Source organism: Capra hircus, chromosome 2 (genome assembly GCF_001704415.2).
Source record: "Capra hircus breed San Clemente chromosome 2, ASM170441v1, whole genome shotgun sequence".
NCBI classification, from domain to species: Eukaryota; Metazoa; Chordata; class Mammalia; order Artiodactyla; family Bovidae; genus Capra; species Capra hircus.
In genome coordinates, this window is record NC_030809.1 from 14324404 (window position 1) to 14347540 (window position 23137).

General features: G+C 41.8%; 1 protein-coding gene across 1 annotated transcript in view; it reads left to right on the plus strand.

Moving 5' to 3' along the window:
- KPNA6 (karyopherin subunit alpha 6) overlaps nucleotides 1-23137 on the plus strand; it is a 56147-nt gene that overhangs the window by 24622 nt on the left and 8388 nt on the right. The window contains exons 2-12 of the mRNA XM_005676715.3: nucleotides 11029-11162; nucleotides 12017-12109; nucleotides 14614-14713; nucleotides 15830-15924; nucleotides 16917-17048; nucleotides 18494-18582; nucleotides 19383-19482; nucleotides 19796-19959; nucleotides 20128-20206; nucleotides 21862-21987; nucleotides 22303-22430. Coding sequence (XP_005676772.1) covers nucleotides 11029-11162; nucleotides 12017-12109; nucleotides 14614-14713; nucleotides 15830-15924; nucleotides 16917-17048; nucleotides 18494-18582; nucleotides 19383-19482; nucleotides 19796-19959; nucleotides 20128-20206; nucleotides 21862-21987; nucleotides 22303-22430 — 1240 coding nt within the window. The remainder of the gene's footprint in view (nucleotides 1-11028; nucleotides 11163-12016; nucleotides 12110-14613; nucleotides 14714-15829; nucleotides 15925-16916; nucleotides 17049-18493; nucleotides 18583-19382; nucleotides 19483-19795; nucleotides 19960-20127; nucleotides 20207-21861; nucleotides 21988-22302; nucleotides 22431-23137) is intronic.

The window sequence follows — 23137 nt, forward strand, 5'->3', positions numbered from 1 at the left end:
TTCAGTCCCTGGGTTGGGAAGATCCCCTGGAGAAGGAAATGGCAATCCACTGCAGTACTATTGCCTGGAAAATCCCATGGACAGAGGAGCCTGGTAGACTACAGTCCGTGGGGTCAAAAAGAGTCAGACACGACTTCATCACACAATTCACCACTTTAATCATTATTAAGCAGCATCCGTTGCATCTACAGTGTTGTGCAACCATCACCACTATCCATTTCCAAGCTTTTCATCACTACAGACAGAAACTTTGTTCCATTAAGCAGTGATTTCTCATTTCTCCCTCCCACTTGTACTGATAATCTCTAATCTACTTTGATAATCTCTAATCTACTTTTTGTCTCCAGGTACCTCATGTAAGTGAAACCATGTAATCTTTACCCTTTTCTTTATCCTTTATCCTGGCTTGGTTTACTTAACATACTCTCTTTAGGGTTCTTCAGTGTTGTTGTTGTTCAGTTGCTAAGTTGTGTCCAACTCTTTGCAACCTCATGGACTACCATGAGAAGCATGCCAAGCTTCTCTGTACTTCACTGTCTCCCAGAGTTTGCTCAGATTCATGTCCATTGAGTCAGTAATGCTACCTAACCATCTCATCCACTGCTGCTGTCTTCTCCTTTTGCCTTCGATCTTTCCCAGCATCAGAGTCTTTTCCAGTGAATCAGCTCTTCTCATCAGGTAGCCAAAGTATTGGAGCATCAGTCCTTCCAGTGAATATTCAGGGTTGATTTACTTTAGGACTGACTGCTTCCAGGAGTCTCTCAGTAGTCTTCTCTCACACCACAATTTGAAGGCATCAGTTCTTTGGCGCTCAGCCTTCTTTATGGCCCAACTCTCACATCCGTAAATGACTACTGGAAAAACCATAGCTTTGACTGTATGGACCTTTGTTGGCAAAATGATGTCTTTGCTTTTTTATACACTGCCTAGGTTTGTCATAGCTTTCCTTCTAAGGAGCAAGCATATTTTAATTTTATAGCTGCAGTCACCGTCCACAGTGATTTTGGAGTCCAAGAATGTAGCATGTGTCAAATCTTCATTCCTTTTTATGGAGGAATAATATCCCATCGTATGTATATGCCACATTTGTTTATCAATTCATTTATTTTTAATATCTTTTAAAAAATATTTATGTTTATTATTTTCTTTTTGGCTGCACCATGTTAGTTGAATATGCATGGGATCATGTGGGATCTCCTTTTCTGACCAGGGATCAAACCCAGGCGCCCTGCATTGGAAGCATGGAGTCTTAGCTATTAGACCACCAGGAAGTCCCATTTGCCTGTTTTTACTTTTTATCCTTTCTTTCTTTTTTTTTAAATTTTTCATTTATTTTTGGCTGCTCTGGGTCTTCATTGCTACACAGGGGCCTTCTCTAGTTGTAGAGAGAGGGGGCTGCTCTCTTCTTGGTGATATGGTTTTCTTGTTTCAGTGACCTCTCTTGTGGAGCGTGGTTAGAGGCCTTCAGTAGTTATGATATGTGGGCTCAGTAGTTGTGGAGCATGGGTTTAGTTGCCCCATGACATGTGGGATCTTCCCGGACCAGGAATTGAACCAGTGTCTCCTGAATTGGGAGGCAGATTCCTAACCACTGCCCCAGCAGGGAAGCCCCATTTGCCTATTTTTAAGTTGAGTTGTCTTTGCTGTTGAGTTGTAGAAACTCTTTATATAGTCTGAATATTAAAACCCTTATCAGATAGATTTGAAAGTTATTTCTCCTGTAAGTTGTCTTTACTTCCTTGTTAATGTCTTGTTGTTTTTTTTTTGCTTGTGCTTTTGATGTCATAGCTAAGAATCCATCGCAAAATCCAAGATCATAAAAATTTACCCATGTTCTATTGTAAGAGTTTTATAGTCTTTGTATATTTAGGTTGTTGATCCATTTTAAGTTTTGTCTTGTGTATAGTATAAGCTAAGGATCTGACTCCATTCTTTTGTATATAACATTTTAGTTGTCCCAGCACCAGTTGAAGAGACTGTTCTTACTCCATTGAATGGACTTAATACACTTGTCAAAAATCAGTTGGCTGGGGAAATTCCCTGGTGGTCCTGTGGCTAAGATTCCCTGCTCCCAATGCAGGGGGCCTGGGTTTGATTCTGGTCAGGGAACTGGATCCCACATGCCTCAGCTAAAACCAGCACAGCCAAATAAGTAAATAAAAATATTTTTAAAGATCAGTTTACTGGCCACGGATGTGTAAGTTTATTTCTAGACTCTCAATTCTGTTCTCTTGATTATAGAATTCTCTCTCAATTCTGTTCTTTTGTTTATCCTTACACCAGCATCACACTGTTTTGATTATTGTAACTTTGTAGTAAATTATGAAATCAGGAAGTATGAGTCTTTCAACTTATTTAAGAGTCTGTTGTTTGGTTTCCACATATTTATGGATTTTCCAGTTTTCTTTTACTGTTTATTTCTAGTTTCTTTCCATGTGGTCAAAGAAGATAATTTGTGTAATATCAATCTTCTAGAATCTACTGAGACTCTGTGCCTTAATACAGTTTATTCTGGAGACTATTCCATGCATTCATACTTGGCAAGATGTTTTTTGCTCTTGTTGGGTGGGAGTGTTCTATGTGTCTTTTAGATCTAACTGATTTATAATGTAAAAGTCCTATTTACTTATTAATCTTCTGTCTAGTTTCTATTCATTATTGCAAGTGGTGTATTAAAGTCTCTAAATGTTATTGTAGAACTGTTTTTCTCTTTACTTTGACTATTGTAACAGTTTTTTACTTAAAACTTTTTGTCTGATATTTAGTATAGCAATCCCAGCTCTCTTTTGCTTACCATTTGCATGAATATCTTTTTTCACCCATTTACTTTCAACTTCTTTGTGTTTTCAAATATACAGTAAGTCTTTGCAGACAGCATGTAATAGTAGATCATGGTTGTTTTTTTAATCTGCTGCTCATCTTTGCCTTTCGACTAAAGAGTTTAATCTATTTAACTCCTCTGTTCATGGAATCTTCAGGCAGGATTACTGGAGTGGTTAGCCATTCCCTTCTCCAGGGGATCTTCCCGACCCAGGGATCAAACCCACATCTCCTGGGTCTCCTACATTGCAGGCAGATTCTTTACCATCTGACCCACCAGGGGCCAGTAAGTATAATATAATTACTTGGGTGTTCACTGGCAGTCCAGTGGTTCAGTTCAGTTCAGATGCTCCATTGTGTCCGACTCTTTGTGACCCCATGGGCTGCAGCGCGCCAGGCCTCCCTGTCCATCACCAACTCCCAGAGTTTACTCAAACTCATGTCCATTGAGTCAGTGATGCCATCCAACCGTCTCATCCTCTGTCGTCCCCTTCTCCCACCTTCAGTCTTTCCCACCATCAGGGTCTTTTCAGATGAGTCAGTTCTTCGCATCAGGTGGCCAAAGTATTGGAGTTTCAGCTTCAGCATCGGTCCTTCCAAAGAATATTGAGGACTGATTTCCTTTAGGATGGAGTGGTTGGATCTCCTTGCAATCCAAGGGACTCTCAAGAGTCTTCTCCAACACCCCAGTTCAAAAGTATCAATTCTTCAGCGCTCAGCTTTCTTTATAGTCCAACTCTCACATCCATACATGACCACTAGAAAAACCATAGCCTTGATTAGATGGACCTTTGTTGGCAAAGTAATGTCTCTGCTTTTTAAGAGGCTGTCTAGGTTGGTCATAGCTTTTCTTCCCAGGAGCAAGTATCTTTTAATTTCATGGCTTCATTCACCATCTGCAGTGATTTTGGAGCCCAAAAAAATAAAGTCTGACACTGTTTCCACATCTATTTCCCATTAAGTGATGGGACCAGATGCCATGATCTTCATTTTCTGAATGTTGAGCTTTAAGCCAACTTTTTCACTCTCCTCTTTCACTTTCGTCAAGAGGCTCTTTAGTTCTTCTTCACTTTCTGCCATAAGGGTGATGTTACCTGCATATCTGAGGTTATTGATGTTTCTCTTGGCAATCTTGATTCCAGCTTGTGTTTCTTCCAGCCCAGCGTTTCTCCTGATGTACTCTACATGTAAGTTAAATAAGCAGGGTGACAATATACAGCCTGGATGTACTCCTTTTCCTATTTGGAACCAGTCTGTTGTTCCATGTCCAGTTCTTAAGGGTTGTTTCCTGACCTGCATACAGGTTTCTCAAGAGGCAGGTCAGGTGGTCTGGTATTCCCATCTCTTGAAGAATTTTCCACAGTTTGTGGTGATCCACACAGTCAAGGCTTTGGCATAGTCAATAAAGCAGAAATAGATGTTCTTCTGGAACTCTCTTGCTTTTCGATGATCCAACAGATGTTGGCAATTTGATCTCTGGTTCTTCTGCCTTTTCTGAAACAAGGTTGAACATCTGGAAGTTCATGGTTCACGTATTGCTGAAGCCTGGCTTGGAGAATTTGGGGCATTACTTTACTAGCATGTGAGATGAGTGCAATTGTACGGTAGTTTGAGCATTCTTTGGCATTGCCTTTCTTTGGGTTGGAATGAAAACTGACCTTTTTCCAGTCCTGGGCCACTGCTGCGTTTTCCAAATTTGCTGGCATATTGAGTGCAGCACTTTCACAGCATCATCTTTTAGGATTTGAAATAGCTCAACTGGAATTCCATCACCTCCACTAGCTTTGTTCATAGCGATGCTTCCTAAGGCCCACTTGACTTCGCATTCCAGGATGTCTGGCTCTAGGTGAATGATCACACCATCGTGATTATCTGGGTCGTGAAGATCTTTTTTGTACATTTCTTTTGTGTATTCTTGCCGCCTCTTCTTAATACCTTCTGCTTCTGTTAAGTCCATACTATTTCTGTCCTTTATCGAGCCCATCCTTGCATAAAATGTTCCCTTGGTATCTCTAATTTTCTTGAAGAGATCTCTAGTCTTTCCCATTCTGTTGTTTTCCTTTATTTCTTTCCACTGATCACTGAGGAAGGCTTTCTTATCTCTCCTTGCTGTTCTTTGGAACTCTGCATTCAAATGGGTATATCTTTCCTTTTCTCCTTTGCTTTTCGCTTCTCTTCTTTTCACAACTATTTGTAAGGCCTCCTCAGACAGCCATTTTGCTTTTTTGCATTTCTTTTTCTTGGGGATGGTCTTAATCTCTGTCTCCTGTACAATGTCACGAACCTCCATCATAGTTGATCAGGCACTCTATCAGATCTGATCCCTTAAATCTATTTCTCACTTCCGCTGTATGATCATAAGGGATTTGATTTAGGTCATACTTGAATGGTCTAGTGGGTTTTCCCGACTTTCTTCAATTTTAGTCTGATTTGGTAATAAGTCCCATGGTTAAGACCCTGCATTTCCACTGTTGGGGGTCCACATTTGATTCCTGGTCACGGAACTAAGATCCTGCAAGCCACTTGGCACTGCCAAAAAAAGAAGTATAACTATTGATAAGGAAAGACTTCTGCCATTTTGTTCTTTTTTCTTTCTTTCTTATACCTTTTTGTCCCTCTCTTCCTCTGTAACTGCCTTTTGTGTTTAATTGGTTTGTTGTAGTGAATTGTTTTCATTCACTTCTCATTTCCTTTGTGTATATTTTTATTTTGTGTGTTTTTTATGTATGTGTGTATATATATATATATATATATATAGAGAGAGAGAGAGAGAGAGAGAAAGATTGTGGGCTTTACATTTAACATCCCAAATTTATCACAATGTAGTTTGAATTGATACCAACTTAATTCAATAGCATACAGAAACTTTTGTTCATTATTATTTTATGCATTTGTCTTTTTAAAATAATTTCCTTGTTTTTCGTTGTGCTGAGTCTTCCTTGCCATGCGCAGGCTTTCTCTGTCTGTGGCGAGCAGGGCCCTCTCTTATTGAGGAGCACAGGCTCTGGGCACACAGTAGTTGCAGCTCTCGGACGCAGTAGTTGTGATGGACACGTTTAGTTGCGCAGCATGTGGAATCCTCCTGGACCAGGGATCAAACCCATGTCCTCTGTATTGGCAGGGGGACCCGCATCTATTCTACCACCAGAGAAGTCCTATGTTTTCTTTTAAATCATATAGAAAATAAAAAGTGGAATTACAAACCAAAAATCCTAGAAAACTGGCTTTTATATTTCCCATGTAGTTACCTTCGCTGGCTTCAAGATACTGTGTAATGTCCTTTCATTCAACTTGAAGGACTCCCTTCAGCATTTCTTAGAGAGTGGGTCTGGCGGTAACAGATTCCCTCAGCTTTTGCCTGAGAGTATCTTGGTTTCTCCCTTGTTTTTGAAGTGCGGTTTTGTCAGATACAGAATTCTTTGAACGTTTTTCTTTCAGCGCTTTCAATATCTATACATTTAAAGATCTCAGTGCCTTTTTGGTGAAAAACTGGCTTGTATGTGATAAGTCACTTCTTCCGTGCTGCTTTCAAGATTTTCCTTTTGTATTTGGCTCTCAATAGTTTGATGATGTTTCTAAATGTAGACCTGAATTTTTCTCCTTGAAATTGAGTATCTTTCTGTGTACATTGATGTCTCTTTTTTTGCCATTATTTCTACAAAATTCTTTCCCCCTTTATCTCCCATTTCTTTGACTCCCATAATGCATATTTTGTGATTTGATTGTTGGAGTTTCATGGATCCCTAGGTGCTCTATTCACTTTTCTGCATTATTTTTCCCTTTCTGCTCAGACTGCATAATTTCAATTTTCCTATCTTCAAGCCTGCTACTTCTGTCTGTTGCCTGCTCAAATGTGCCGTTGAACCCTTCTAGTGAATTCTTCATTTCAGCTATTATATTTTTCAACTCCAGAATTTCTTTTTGGTTCCTTTTTATTTGTTGAATTACCTTCTGGTATCATTTTCCCCCTACTTGAAGAACTTTAGACTTTCTTTAGTACAGGTCTTAGAGCTTCCCTGATAACTAAGTGGCTAAAGAATCCACCTGCAGTGCAGGAGATAAAGGAGAAGTGAGTTTGATCCCTGGGTCAGGAAGATGGCAACCCACTCCGGTTTTCCTGCCTGAAAAATCTCGTGGACAGAGGAGCCTGGTGGGCTACAGTCCGTGGGGTCGCAAAGAATCATACAGGTCATACCTGACTGAGCCCAGCGCACACAATGCAGGTCTGCTGGAGACAGTCTCAGCTTTTGTTTGTCTGAAAAAGTTTAAAGTACAATTAATGAAAGGATATTTCATTATCCTCTTTAACTTTATTTTTTGCTGAAGTTTAGTTAATTTTCAGTGTTTTAGATTCAAGTGTACAGAAGAATGATTCAGTTATATATGTGTGTGTGTGTGTGCATGTGTGTGTGTGTGTTCTTTCTCAGATTTTTTTTTTTTTTTTTTTTGGCTGCACCATGTAGCATGTGGGATCTTAGCTCCCCAGTCAGAAACTGAGCCCATGTTCCCTGCAGGGGAAGAGTCCCAAACACTGGACTACCAGGGAAGTCCCTCAGATTCTCTTCTGTTATAGGTTACAGTATAGGTCCTACAGGATATTGAGTGGAGTTCCCTGTGCTACACAGTAGTTCCTCGTTTGCATGCCTTATATATGGTAGTGTATATGTGTTAATCCCAGACTCCTAATTTTTCTCTCCCCCACCTTGTGCTGGTATCATTTGGAATTTTTGTAGCTTCAGACATGACTAAGCAACTGAGCATGCACATCCTTGTTCATAAGTGATGCAGGAAATTATAGGACCTTCTCTCATATTATCCTTCTTTGGTATTGTTATCAAAAGAATGCCCTTTTTCCAGAAGGAAGTATGTGTAAGAGTGAAGCAACTTATTTAAAAAATTGGTAAAACTCGAGCATTCCCTGGTGGTCCAGTGGTTAGGACTCTGAGCTTTCATTGCCAAGGGCCTGGATTTGATTCCTGGTCAGGGAACTTAAATCCTAGAAGCTGCATATTGTAGCCAAAAAAAAAAAAAAAAACCTTTTCTTTTTTTGATCTCATTTGTAAAACCATTTAGACCTGGCATTTTCTTTGTAGAAATATTGTTTAGTGCTGATTCAGTATATTTAATGGTTATAAGGCTAGTTAGATATTCTGAGTCACTTTTAGCAAGTTATACTATTCTAGGAATTTGTCTTTTCAAGCAAGTTAGCTAGCATAAAGTTGTTCATATTCCTTTTTTTAATCTTTTTAGTTAACTGTAATTATGTTCTTTTTTCTTTTCTAAAATGTGTGCCCTCTTTTGTTCCTGAGAGACCTAACCAGAGACTTGACTATTTTCAATCTTTTGAAAGATCGAGTTTCACCCTTGTTGATTCTCTCTACTGTATGATTTCTCTCTCCTTTCTACTTTTTCTTCCCTAACCTGTGTACCTGTCATTAATGTTCAGACTTTATATTAACTTCCTAAGGCTTATATCCAATTAATTAAATTTCAGGCAGATGAAACACTGGCATGTAAAGGGCAAGCCTTAAAACTTTCAGAAGACATAACAGGGTAGCTTTCTGACCTTGGGAGCATTGAAGGATTTATTAAACAAGACACACAGAAAGAGCTAAGTATTAAAGCAAAACTTCCATTATAGTTAAGAACTTGTTAAAGAACTCCATAAAGTGAAAATTGAAAAAAAGTGAAAAGAGACTAGAAGATATTTGTAATACAAATAATCAACAAATAGTTAATAACTAGAATATCTTAAGAACTATGAATCAATAAGAAAAGGACAAGTAATTCAATGGGAAAATATTCGATGTACCATAAACACATTTTTCAGAGAAAGGGAAACATGGCTAATTAACATAAAATCTAATAACCCTATTAGTAATACAAATCTTTATCCTAGTGAAGTACATTATATTCAGTAGATTGGCAAAAGTGACGGTTCTGAGTAATAGGATGAGTATAAATGAGAGCTCATTGTGTACTGCTAAGCTAATATGAATTGGCATCACTTTGGAAGGCAACATGGTACTCATCTGATGAAGTAAGACTTGATGGTAACACCTGAAACTCCTATAAGACGACACAGGAAAAAAAGACCTTAGTCTTGGCAATGATTTTTCTTTTTTTGGAGGGGGGAGGGTGATATAACACCAAAGCACAAGCAGCAAAAACAGAGATAAACGAGTAGGACCCATAAGCTAGAAAGCTTAAAAGCTTCTGCACAGCACCGCCCCCGCCCCCAAATAAAATGGTCAGCATTTGATGGCTGTTTCTCTCACTGCTTGGAGCCTTAAGTAGTGGGATTTTAGCCTATCATATGTCTAGGCTGACTTACCTTCACTCAGGGCATCATGGGAATTGGGTGGCTGTCTGTCAATGCCTTCTGATTTTTGCAGAGTCAAACAATTAAAAAGAGAGAAATGGTCAACAAAATGGAAAGACAACCTGTGGGAGAAAGTATTTCCTAACTATATATCTGATAAGGGATTAATATCCAAAGTATATCAAGGACTCGGTGATGCCATACAGCCATCTCCAAATCAACCACCACCGAATCAACGGACATGAGTTTGAGCAAACTCCAGGAAATAGTGAAGGACAGGGAAGTCTAGTGTGCTGCAGTCCATGGAGTCACAAAGAGCCAGACACGACTGAGAAACGCCACAGCAACAACGATACAAGGGACTCATACAACTGAATAGCAAACAAACACAAATACTGCAAGTGAAATTGGGCAAAGGATCTGACTACACACTTTTCCAAAGCAAACATATAAATGGCCAACAGGTTCATGAAAAAGATGCTTAACATCACTAATCATTGGGGAAATGCAAATAATGATGTGTTTATACAGTGAAATAATATAGGAAAAATTAATGAAATAAGGCTTCATGCAAAAACATGGGTAAATCTTAGAAATCCAATGGAGGGGGTATAATTCTCAGTAGACTGAATGTAGTATGATGCAGTATTTAGGGGTGTACATATATGTGATTCATAAAAATGAGAGCAAAGATAATGACAATTCATAATAGCAGTTTTCTTTTGGCTGGAGTTGGGATGGAGAAGCCTGGGACAGGGGGAGACCTTACTACTAGATTCAGGTATATTAATCTAGATCTTGGATTTAGTGGTGAGTTGACAGATGCTTATTGTATTATTTTGCTTGGTAACTTAGCATGTTTCATCTTTTTTGTATGTAGCAAATATTCAAGAATAAAATTTTAAATTTCTTTTAAGAAATAGAGGGGTGGCTGTATGAGTTACTTAAAAATATACATCGTATTCCACTGAATTGGGTACACTGTATTTCACCTGCTAGGTTAAATATATTTGCAATTATTCAGCAAGTCATATAACTTTTCTCTCGTCGTGGAAGTGATCGTAGCTTGTGAGCGTTTACCATATGCCTAGTGCTGTTCTAAGTAGTTGTTGTTGTTCAGTCACTAAGTTGTGTCCAGATCTTTTGTGTGGTCCCATGGACTGTAGCCCGCTAGGCTCCTCTGTCTGTGGGATTTCCCAGGCAAGAATACTGAAGTGGGTTGCCATTTCCTTCTCCGTCTAAGTAGTACTTCACATGTGTTAAGCTATACAGTCCCTCTAACAACTCTGTTTTAAAAGATGAGCTCCTGAGGCACAGAGGTTAAAGCAACTTACTGAAGGTATGGCAACCCACTCCAGTGTTCTTGCCTGGAGAATCCCATGGACGGAGGAGCTTGGTGGGCTACAGTCCACGGGTTGCAGAGAGTCAGACACGACTGAGCGACTTCACTTTCACTGAAGGTTGCACAGCTAACAAGTAGAAGAGTCAGTATTGGGACTTCCCTGGTGGTCCAGTGACTAAAGACTTCATGCTCCCAGGGCGGTGGGCCCGGGCTCTATCCCTGATCAGAAGACCTGGGACAGCCAAATAAATAGACAAATTTAAAAAGGGAAGAGCTGGTATTTGAATCCTATACCTTTTAACTACTAAGCTTGTATCAATTGCTGTAACAGCACTTATTTAGTAAACTTGTTAAGGAAACTGTGTTGTTGGTGTGGGGGTGGTAATAGAGCTCTCAGGGGCAGTTATTGAGATTATCAGGCTTCACTGGGAAGCTGTGAGTCCCCCTGAGTAGGGGAGGGTGGGTGGGGAAAGAAGCCAGTGAACAGAAAATGCTGTCCTTTTAAGAGCCTTTGCCAGTGTGTTTGTATCTTCCCTTCTTCCAGAGACCATGGCGAGCCCAGGGAAAGACAATTATCGAATGAAGAGTTACAAGAACAATGCCCTAAACCCTGAGGAAATGAGGCGAAGAAGAGAGGAAGAGGGCATTCAGCTCCGGAAGCAGAAACGGGAGCAACAAGTGCGTTAACCTGAGTGTCCGCAAATGTGCTCTTTAGGGAGGTGGTTCAGCCACCGTGGTTGGCCTCCACCTTACACTCTCACTTTCCCCCTGGGATAGTAGCTTAGCTCTGTGGGCTACTCACCCAGTTTCATTTGTTGTAAAGAAATGTTTGAGAAAGAGCTGTCCCTTATTCCTCTTCCATAATTTCGTGCACCTTGGATCATTTTAATTGTCTTCAATATAACTTTCTAGCGTTAACCCCTTGTTTTTACTCGATAGTTACTGTTAGGTCTGGCTTTCAAGGCCCAGTCTCAAGCCTGGCCTTTTAAGAAGTCTGTCAACCATTCTGGGCTGCCTTCTATTTCCTGAGTCCATTCTTTGTAAGTCTCTCTAGAACTGAGACTGTATTAATGCTTCATCTCTGCCACACATCACCACCAAATTGGTTCCCTTCCCAGGTCTGGATGCTAAACTGCTTTTGTCCACCCTTATTTATCTTCTTTGAAGCCTTTTATATATGTGTGTATAAGGACATATATATGTGTGTGTGTGTGTATATAGGGTATATATAGGGTGTGTATATATTATATATACTTATATATATTATATATACGTATATCTGTGCCCTTTGTAAAGGCACAGAAATTTTAAAAGATTTGCTTATAAAAATGTTCTCAAAATATAAACAATAGATGTAACATAGAACATGTAACATAGAACATTAAAGTCCTTGAATATCTTTCTATATCAGTAGATAAACTTTGGCATTTTCTCATACACTAGCATTTCCTTGACAGTCATGCTGTAATTTAACATTATTAGGTCATTCTTTGTTCCTTGTTTCCGTGCATCATTTCTTCCTTTCCTTTCAGCTTTTTAAACGGAGAAATGTGGAGCTGATCAATGAAGAAGCTGCCATGTTCGATAGTCTTCTCATGGACTCCTATGTGAGCTCTACCACTGGGGTAAGACCTTTGCATGTGCTTCAGGCAAGCTTGAGAAGTACTTGCTTCTACAGAACAGAAATTGAGCAGTTCATATCATCTAGTAGCTTTAACCCGAAGAAGGCAATGGCACCCCACTCCAGTACTCTTGCCTGGAAGATCCCATGGATGGAGGAGCCTGGTAGGCTGCAGTCCATGGGGTCACTAAGAATCAGAAAGGACTGAACGACTTCACTCTCATTTTTCACTTTCCTGCATTGGAGAAGGAAATGGCAACCCACTCCAGCGTTCTTGCCTGGAGAATCCCAGGGACGGGGGAGCCTGGTAGGCTGCCGTCTATGGGGTCGCACAGAGTCGGACACGAATGAAGCGACTTAGCAGCAGCAGCAGCAGCAGCAGCAGTAGCTTTACCAACAGTCATGCTAATCTCTTTATTCTGTGGGCCCTTTTGTATTAGGCTAGTGCGAATGTAATTACAGTTTCGGACCATGAATTTTAAATCATTGTAACTAGGCTCAAACACATCTTTATTAATCAAAACAGGATCCATTACAATCAATTTGTTATTGCCAACAAGAAATAAGTTTTTTTTTTTCCTGTAGCATAAAAATCTGCGCTTCAGGATTCAACAAACTCTGACAAAGCGTTTTCTGCCTCCTGCTGGTTGTGGAAGCATTTTCCCTAGAAAAAGAGATGCTTAAAGAAGTGGTTTCAGTGAGAGGCCAGGTGAACATGGCAAATGAGGCAAAACTTTGTAGCCCAATCCGTTCACCTTTTGAAGCATTAGTTGTACGACATTCAGTCAGGCATTGTCATGGAGAAGAATTGGGCCGTTTTGTTGGCCAGTGCCTGCTGCAGGTGGTGTAGTTTTCAGTGCATCTCATCTATTTGCTGAGCATACTTCTCAGATGTCATGGTTTCACCAGGATTCAGAAAGCTATAGTTGATGAGACAGGCAACAGACCACCAAACAGTTACCATGATTCTTTTTTGGTGTTAGTGGCTTTGGGAAATGCTTTGGAAGCTTATCCACGGTCCAGCCACTGAACTGGTTATCATCAGTTGAAAATCCACTTTTTGTCGCATACCACAGTCCAATCAGGAAATGATTCATTGTTGTCGAATATAATAAGAGAAGATGACACTCCCAAACGACGATTTTTTTTATTTGAGGCATCCACCTATTGTGTTTTTTCACCTTTCCAATTTGCTTCGAATGCCAACGAACCATAAAATGGTCAACACTGAGTTCTTCACCAGCTTCTCATGTAGTTAGATTTAAGAGGATAAGTTTCGATGATCCTCTCGATTGGTGTTGTCAAATTCCGATGGCTGGCTGGCCACTGTGCTCCTTATCTTCAAGGTTCTCGTCTCCTTTGCAAAACTTCTTAAAAAAAAATCAGGCATTTGTAAACAAGAAGCGTACATAAATTACATAAAAATAGTTTTTGAATAGTAGAGTAGGTCATTAGAGTATTGTGATTAGCAGCAACAAAGGAGAGAAGGGGATGGTGATGTGGACGCTCCTGGCGAGTACCAGGGTGCAAAACTTCTTGAACCCACTGCACTGTACATTCGTTAGCAGTTCCCGGGCCAGATGTGTTGTTGATGTTATAAGTTGTCTCCACCACTTTACAACCCATTTTGAACTCAAATAAGAAAATCGCTCAGATTTGCTTTTTGTCTAACATCATTTCTCTAAGTCTAAAATAAATATAAAATAAACAGTAAGTAATAAAACGGGAGCTGGTAATGGACAGGGAGGCCTGGCGTGCTGTGGTCCATGGGGTCTCAAAGAGTCGGACACGACTGAGCGACTGAACTGAACTTAATAAGTCTTTAGCAAAAAAACAAAGTGATGCATGCACATTGAAGTGATGTATAACATGACCACATTTATTCAAGAATGTATTCCAATATCAGGCGGCAGAGTTCAGCAATGCAAAACAGCAATCACTTTTGCACCAACCTAATAACCAGTCAGCTTAAGGAGTCAACTGGGATTTGTCTCTGGTGAAGACACCAGAGGAAACATTTAAGAGGAGTTCTCAGTTGCCTCAGAGGTTAAGAATCACTTCTAAATGTTACAGCTTGAAGCAGCTATGGATTAAACATCTGAGCTGCTGTTGTGCCTTCCTCTTGCCCTCAAGTCTTTTTTTTTTTTTTTTTTTTGGCTATGCTGGGTCTTCATTGCTACACGCAGGCTTTTCTCTAGTGACAGCTACTCTCTGGTTGGGGTACAAGAGCTTCTCATTGCAGTAGCTTCTCTTGTTACAGAGTATGGGCTCTAGGAGCACAAGCTCAGTAGTTGTACATATGGGCTTAATTACTCCTCTGCATGTGGGATCTTCCCAGACCAGGGACTGAACCCATGTCTCCTGCACTGACAGGCAGATTCTCAACCACTGGACCACCAGGGAAGCCCTGCCCTCAAGTCTTTAGAAAGCAGGATGCCAAACAGGATTATGGGCTTATATCTGGCTCTAGTGTTGTGTGCAAAATCATGAACCTGTTTTATGTCCTAGGAGAGTGTGATCACAAGAGAGATGGTGGAGATGCTCTTTTCTGATGATCCTGACCTGCAGTTAGCAACCACACAGAAATTCCGGAAACTGCTCTCCAAAGGTACAAAGCCTAGACTTCCCCAGAGAGGCCTGCATGACTTAGCCTCTTGTTTCCTCTCACTGACCTCATCGATTACTGCCCTTCACTCATTCTGCCCTAGCCCTGCTGGCTGTGGCATCCTTGGACAAGCCAGGCACATTCTTACCTTTGCATGGCCATTCCCTCTGCTTGATACCCTTTAGTTGCAGATATCTGTGTGACAGGGCTTCTCTGGTGGCTCAGTGGTAAAGAGTCCATCTGCCAATGTAGGAGAAGTGGGTTCGATTGCTGGGTCGGGAAGATCCCCTGGAGAAGGAAATAGCAACCCACTCTAGTATTATTCTTGCCTGGAAAATCTCATGGACAGAGGAGCCTGGCAGGCTACATTCCATGGGGTTGCAAAAGAGTCAGACACTACTCAGCAACTAAAGAACAACAATCTGTGTGATAGCTGCTTCATTTCTGTGGTTAGATCCTACCATTCTCAGCAAAGCCTACCCTGACACCCTATCTAAAATTGCCGCTCCCCCCACCCCCTGCAGCAGTTTTATTCTCCTTACCTGGCCCTACGTATTTTATTTCCTATTACAGTTATTACCTTCAAACATAACAGTATTTCTTCTCACTAGGATATAAGCTCTATGAGGACAGAGACTTTGGGTTTGGTTCACTGTTGTATTCTTGGTACCCAGAACTACGTCTGGCACACGTTTTTTGCTCAGTAAAAATTTGCTGTATGATGGGAAAAATATTTTCTTTTCTCCCAAGGACTTTTGTCCTTTGACCTTGGGAGGACTTTTCTTTCTCCCAAGAAAAGAATGCTGATCTTAGAAGGGAAGTGTTTAGACCAGCATTGCACCTTCTCTGGTCATCTCTCCCTTACTTTCTTGCTTGCTTAGATTTAGAAAGCCAAAGGTGAGCATACTTGGATTAGGATTGGCCTTACTCTTTAGATTCTCAGCTCTTTGATACAGTTCAAAAATGACCTGCTATTGTTAAAACTACCTCACCAGAAGGAAGCTTGGGAGTGTTTCTAAGGATGGTCAGGAGTATTTAGGAAGGATGGTGGACTGACCCCAGTGAATGCATCAGCCAGCCCTTCTCCTGACTTCTCTCTTTCCTTTGTCCCTCTCCCAGAGCCCAGTCCTCCAATAGATGAAGTTATCAACACTCCAGGAGTGGTGGACCGGTTTGTGGAGTTTCTGAAGAGGAATGAGAATTGTACGTTACAGGTGAGGCCCAGGGTGGAGAGGTACCAAATGAATGCTCTTTTGCCAAGAAATTGCTAAGGCATGCTTCTGCAGACACATCTGTGAGGAGGAAACATTTAAGGAGATGCTGTTACCTCAGAGGACTTGGCCTCAAGTAAGAGAGCCACAAACTCTTCCCCAAAACAGTCTCAAAGGAAAGATACCAGAATATGACAGATTCATTATTCAGAGGTTGTAATATAGAATAAATATATATACATATGTATGTATGTAAACATATACGTACATAAAACATTCTAGTCCATTTCTAATTCTGGAGTGAACCACTGTGCTTCTCTGGGCCTCTCCTCACAAATGAGTGATGAGCCGCTCTACAAGAACTTATTAGAAATTTGGCTGAAAGGATCCTTGAGAGACCCATCTCACTTTTATCCTGGTTTCAGAAACGAATAAAGTGAAGTGCAGGAAATAAAAACATGGCTTGCCGCAACCCACTCCAGAATTATTGCCCGGGAAATCCCATGGACAGAGGATCCTGGCAGGCTTCAGTCTATTGGGTCGCAAAAGAGTCGGACATGACTTAGCGACTCTGCCGCAACAACCTGCTGAGGTGGTGGGAGAGTAGTAAAGATTTGGTGTTGCTCCCAGGTTTCACTACTCTTCTTTCATTCTTTCTCCTTCTCCTAACTCCTTCAACCTCTCTTCCTCTCTGCCTCTAGGAAAAACAAACCAACAAAAACGCGGCTTGCCCAGGAACTCATGGGGGCTGTGGTAGTGCAGGCCTAGACCTGGAACCATGGAAGCCTAGTTCTGTCTTCCTATTATGTTATGTCACTGCCAGTAATTCTTCCTTTCTTTTAAAGGAGAAAAGGGAAAGGCATGTGTGGTGTTTTTTTTGTTTTTTTTTTTTTTTCAAGTCAGGGGCAGGAAACGTAACTGCTCTGAGCCAGCTGGTAGGCATGGCTGCTCTGTCCAGAATGACCTCTCAGTCATGGCTTTAATCTCACTTTCAGTTTGAAGCTGCCTGGGCTCTAACAAACATCGCCTCTGGAACCTCTCAGCAGACCAAAATTGTCATTGAAGCAGGGGCCGTCCCCATTTTTATAGAGCTGCTTAACTCGGACTTTGAGGATGTACAGGAACAGGTAATACCCAAATTTGACTTAATTCTTGATGATGTCAGCGGTATAATAAAAAATGTATTTTGTCTTTATCCCCAGTTAAGAGGTTAAGAGCAAAGAGCTCCTAAAAACCTTGGGATTTTCTTAGTGATCCAAGCGACTTCTCTTATCCCTAAAGAGCACCTTTGCAACACACCTGAGTGTGTGCTAATGAGATGACTCAGGGTGGGGCCCTAGATAGCTTTCGGAAGGGAGGGCTAGTGATCAGAAAGACCAAATTTGGGATTAGAGAATAGGAACTTTCAGCCCCGCCCCTGCCCCACTCTTCCCACCCCTGCTCCCCAACCTCCCTAGGGATGTTACAGGGGGTAAATATTGGGTTATAAAAGTCTTGAACAGTGAGATTCAGAGAGCGTCTGGGTTGGTGAATGCTCACTGTGCTGGGAAGGTGACATGCCTGGAGAGGGCACAGGAGTTCTGTGCAGCCCCTACGCTTTGCCCCTGCCTTGCCCTCTGCATCTCTAGCTCTTCCTCAGTTGTATCCATTAGAGTAAACTGCTAAACATGAGTAGAGTTTTCCTGAGTTCTGTGAATCGTTGCAGAATGTGGAACTCCTGAATTTATAGCCAGTTGGTAAAAAGTATAGATGGCACCTGGGAGTTGTAACTGTATCTAAGTGAGGCCAGTCTTGTGGGACTGAGCCCCCTACCTATTGAACTGACATGGGTTTCCTGGTAGCTCAGCTGGTAAAGAATCTGCCAGTGGTGCAGGAGACCCCAGTTCGATTACTGGGTTGGGAAGACTCCCCTGGAGAAGGGAACGGCTACCCACTCCAATATTCTGGCCTAAGAGAATTCCATGGACTGTATAGTCCATGTGGTCACAAAGAGTCAGACACAACTGAGCGACTTTCACTTTTCACTGACACGGAATCAGAGAATTGATGTAGAAGAAAACTCTACATGTTGGGTGTCAGGTGGTGTTGGGAAAAAGACACCACAGTACCCATTTTTCAACATCTATGGATCATAAAAACCCTACTTCCAATTCTTGCGCTGGAGTTTTACTGGTTGACTAGAAGTGGAGTGGTACTGGGGATTTTTCCTCTATTAATACATGTAGGGTTGGTCCTATGAGACAAGAAGAATACAAGTTTCCCATCATTTTCTCCTTTTATGGGAGATGAGGAGGTGAGGATAAGGAGGTTTTGGTTTGGTTTCTCTGGCTACAGTACAGCGACAGCCTTCTTTCCCCCCCAAACCCGGGAATTCTCAGAGGAAAAGTCCTCATAGAGCAAGTACTCAATGAGGATGTCAACAAGGAGGGTACTGAGCTTATTTGGTGTGTTTCAGGCCTTGATGGGATGTTTGTCCTGGTTACTGCTGTGTGTCGCTCTGTAGTTGTGAGTGTAAAGTACTCACAGAAGCCACTAGGCTCTGTGGGTGACAGTTCCATCCTCCCTTTTTTAGGCAGTCTGGGCACTGGGAAACATAGCTGGAGACAGCTCCGTTTGCCGAGATTACGTCTTGAACTGTTCCATCCTCAATCCTTTGTTAACGTGAGTAACTACTGTCATCTGCACCTCAAGCATCTGTAGGGCAGCCATGTAGCAGATCTTTGGGGGACAGTTTACCTTAAAATGATGAGTAAATCCAAAAATGCTACAAGTGCATTCTGATTGACAGAGTAAAAGGCTATTGTGCCGCTGGTGTGTGTCTTAAACGCTTCTCGCTTCACAGCACTGTAGAGTCTCCTATTGGTCATACTGGGCTCATTGCTGAACCAGAGGAGAGAAGGAGGTATAGCCCATCTGGAAAAACCTAACTTTCTCTGCAAAATGCATTGATTTTCTATGGGTTTATGCATAGGTACATTGGAGAGCTCTGTTGTAAACCACAGATCTAAGACCCCATGCAGGGTCATATGGATATGCCCATCCCTTCCTCCACGCCCTCAAAGTAGAGCTACATCTAGACCGAAGCAGAGGGAGGAGTTTTTCTCCAGAAGTCACACCTCATAAGCTACTATTAGAACTCTTGTGTGGGCCTGTCACAGAAAATCCATCCGTACTGCATAGCTAAAGCCCCCACACTAAAACTTCATTTAGCATGCTTATTCAAGGTCCAGCTCTCTGCTCTTATTAGCTGTGGGCTTAACAACCACAGCTGGTCCTAATCCCCTAAGAAGATGTAGGTTGGCCCCCTGGACCAAACTAACTCACTTAAATTATGGGTAGGAAAAGACAGTGAGGGGGCTAGAGTCATAGGGGTCTGGTTGGATGTGCTCCTGGGGCTCACAGATAACAGCTCTATGCAAAGGGCATCATTGGTCAGCATCTGGCTTCTCTGTCTCCTTCAGACTCCTTACCAAGTCCACACGACTGACAATGACCCGGAATGCTGTCTGGGCCCTGTCAAACCTCTGCCGAGGGAAGAACCCACCCCCAGAGTTTGCAAAGGTAAGAGAGCTTCTTACCAGTTCCTGAGTAATAGCAGTTTCCTTCATATGGAGGAATTTTGACATGGGAGTTTTCAAGTCTTTGGGGAACCCTCAGAGTCTTGATCCATGGCAAACTGAAAGAGGCAGTCATCAGTGAAGTAGGTGATCTCATGTGCCAGGGTGGTAAATGAAAATGTGGGCCTGATGGCTTAATGTAGTAGAAATCTCTGGGTCTTAGACTTACTCAGTAGAGGAGGGCTCGGACATGTTAGGGTTAGTGGTAGAGCTGATGTAACCCTGTCCCTCTATGAATCCCTCTCTGCTTCCGATAGGTCTCCCCATGTTTGCCCGTGCTGTCTCGCCTACTCTTCAGCAGCGACTCAGACTTGCTGGCAGATGCTTGCTGGGCCCTCTCTTATCTATCTGATGGCCCCAATGAGAAGATCCAGGCAGTCATAGACTCTGGAGTCTGCCGGAGATTGGTCGAGCTTCTCATGTGAGTGATCCCAGTTAGAAAGGGTACAGATTCCAAGCTCAGAACTGCAGTTAGCAGTCTGCTGCCCTGTGCAAAGGTCTGGACCCATGAGTGCTACCGGCCTTGGTGGTCAGCAGAGCTGAAAGCTTGGTGCTGGCCCTCTACTGACCAGATCGCCCTCCTCTGTAGGCACAACGATAACAAAGTGGCTTCTCCTGCTCTGAGAGCTGTGGGTAACATCGTCACTGGGGATGACATCCAGACCCAGGTAAGGAGGAGGAAGAGAGCTGTCTGTGGACAAAATCCTTCCCTGCCGTAGACTTTAGTCCTGGTGGGGGGCAGTGTGATCTAGGAGAGAAAGCATAGGCTTGAAGGAAAAATTCCAACTCTGCCACTTTCTGTATGATTTGTGGGCAACTTGGTTGCCTGTATTTTTTCTATAAATTGGAAGCAAGTCATTATCCATTGGGTGCTACTGAAGAAAAACTAAATGGAATAACTTGACTTACTACCTGGGACATGGTAAAGTCCCAGCTTTTCTGTTATGGTACCTTTGAAATACTAAAATCTTTGGAGCCTCACCCCTACTTTCTAACTAAACCTTTAGGATCCCATGGGTAACCTCATGTTAGTCTTCTGTTAGTAATACCTCCATAGAGGGTGCAGTATACAAGGTTTTTCTATACACAGGCTGGAGAGCTGGTTATTCTTTTAAGTACAGTTCAGTGGCATTAAGTGCGTTCACATTGTTATTTAACCATCACAATCATCCATCTCCACAACTTTTGCGTCGTTCAGAACTGAAACTCTGTGCTCTTCAAATAATAACTTCCCGTTTCCCCCTACCCTCATCCCCTGGTAACTACCACCTTACTTTCTGTTTCTTGCGAGTTTGACTCCTCTAGAAACCTCATGTAAGCCAAACCATATATATTTGTTCTTTTGTTTCAACTTAGTTTACTTAGCATGTTTTCGAAGCTCATTCCATGCTTTAGTAAGTCACACCTTCATTCCTTTCGGTGGCTGAATGATCTTCCTTGGCACACCTGTGCCACATTTGGTTTATTCATGCATCTGTTCATCAACGTTTGGGTTGCTTTCACCTTTTGGCTAGTGTGAGTAATGTTGCATTGAATATTGGCATACAAATCTCTGTCTGAGTCCTTGTTTTCAGCTCTTTGGGATATACACCCAGAGGTGGAATTACTGGGTCATGGAGTAATTTTATATTTAAAGATTTTGAGGAACCACCATACTGTTTAGCACAATGGCTATACCATTTTACCTTCCCACCAGCAATGTACCAGGTTCCAATTTCTCCACATCTTTATCAACAATTGTATTGCCTGGATTTTTTAAGAATAAAAATAATTTTTTATAATAAATTTTAAATCTTATAAGTATTATAATAAATAAGACTATCCTAGAGACTCCCCTGGGATCTGGGGGTTAAGAACCCGCCTTCTAATGCAGGTGACTCGGGTTCAGTCCCTATTTGGGGAACTAAGATCCCACATGCTGTGGGGCAACTAAGCCTGCATGCTGCAATGAAGACCCAGCACAGCCAGGAAAACAGAATAACTGTCCTATGAAGTGTGAAGCTGTATCTCACTGAGGTTTTGATTTGCATTTCCCTACTGATTAATGATGTCTGACATCTTTCATGTGCTTTGGGGCCCCCTGCCTGTTTTCTTTGGAAAAATGTCTGTTTATGTCCTTTGCCCATTTTAAACTATGTTCAGCTTTTTTTTTTTTTTTTAATGTAATCTGGATATTCATCTTTATCAGATATATAATTTCAATATACTTTCTCCCATTCTGTGACTTGTGTAATTCACTCTGTTGAAAGATGTCTTTCGGTGCACAAAAGTTTTAAATTTTGATTAAGTCCAATTTATCTCAATTTGTCTTTTGGTGTTCTAGGTCATTCTTAACTGTTCAGCCCTCCCTTGCCTCCTCCACCTCCTGAGCAGCTCCAAGGAGTCAATCCGAAAGGAAGCTTGTTGGACCATTTCAAATATCACTGCTGGCAACAGGGCTCAGATACAGGTAAGACAAGCAGTTGGCAGATTGAGGAACAGTGGTAGAAAGGCCTGGGATCACGAGACTTTGTGGGATATTGCCTTCTAGACAAAAAAATTTCTCTTTTGAAATTGGGATCAGTGTCTGCTATTGGTCAAAGACTCTGTGGAGCAGAAGCCAGGTTCTTCTGCACCACCTTAGGTATATGGGAAAGACAAAGGAGAACTTTGAGGAAGGGGAATGTGTCTAAATCTTAGCTGATTTGTGTTCTGGATTTGCTTATTCTCCTTGAAATGACTTTTTTCCCCCATATCCCACCCCCGAACCCCTAATTCTTCTCAGGCTGTCATAGATGCAAACATCTTCCCTGTATTGATCGAAATCCTTCAGAAAGCAGAGTTCCGTACAAGGAAAGAAGCAGCCTGGGCCATCACCAATGCCACATCAGGAGGAACCCCTGAACAAATCAGGTACCACAGTCCTTCCCATTGTTTGAGTGACATGTTTACTCTACCTGTCAGCATATGTTACATACAATCTCTAAACTGCCTTTGCTGGGATAAGTCTACTGCTGTTCAGTAGGGTTTAACTGATAAGCTGCTAGAGTGTAGCCTCTTTCCCCTCCTTGAGAATGGACACTTAAGACAAACATTCATCTCTCCTCTGCCTCTTTCTACCCACAAGAGAATTTAAATCTATATAATCCACAATTACTCATACAAATGAAAGAGAACCATTCGATGGCTCATTCGGAGCAGTTTCCTTGAGAAATCATTTTTGACAATGATACTTGAGAGAAGTAAATAGGAAAGCTGTTTTGTGTGAAGATGCTCCCTGATTCTGCTTTCCATTATGAACTTGAGTTGGAGTGGTGGGAATTAGAAAAGTACCTTGCCTTCAGCTTGTAGCTTAGGAAGGGGGAGTATATTCAGTTCAGTCGCTCAGTCGTGTCCGACTCTTTGCGACCCCATGAATTGCAGCACGCCAGGCCTCCCTGTCCATCACCAACTCCCGGAGTTCACTCAAACTTATATCCATCGAGTCAGTGATGCCATCCTCGGTCATCCCCTTTTCCTCCTGCTCCCAATCCCTCCCAGCATCAGAGTCTTTTCCAATGAGTCAACTCTTTGCATGAGGTGGCCAAAGTACTGGAGTTTCAGCTTCAGCATCATTCCTT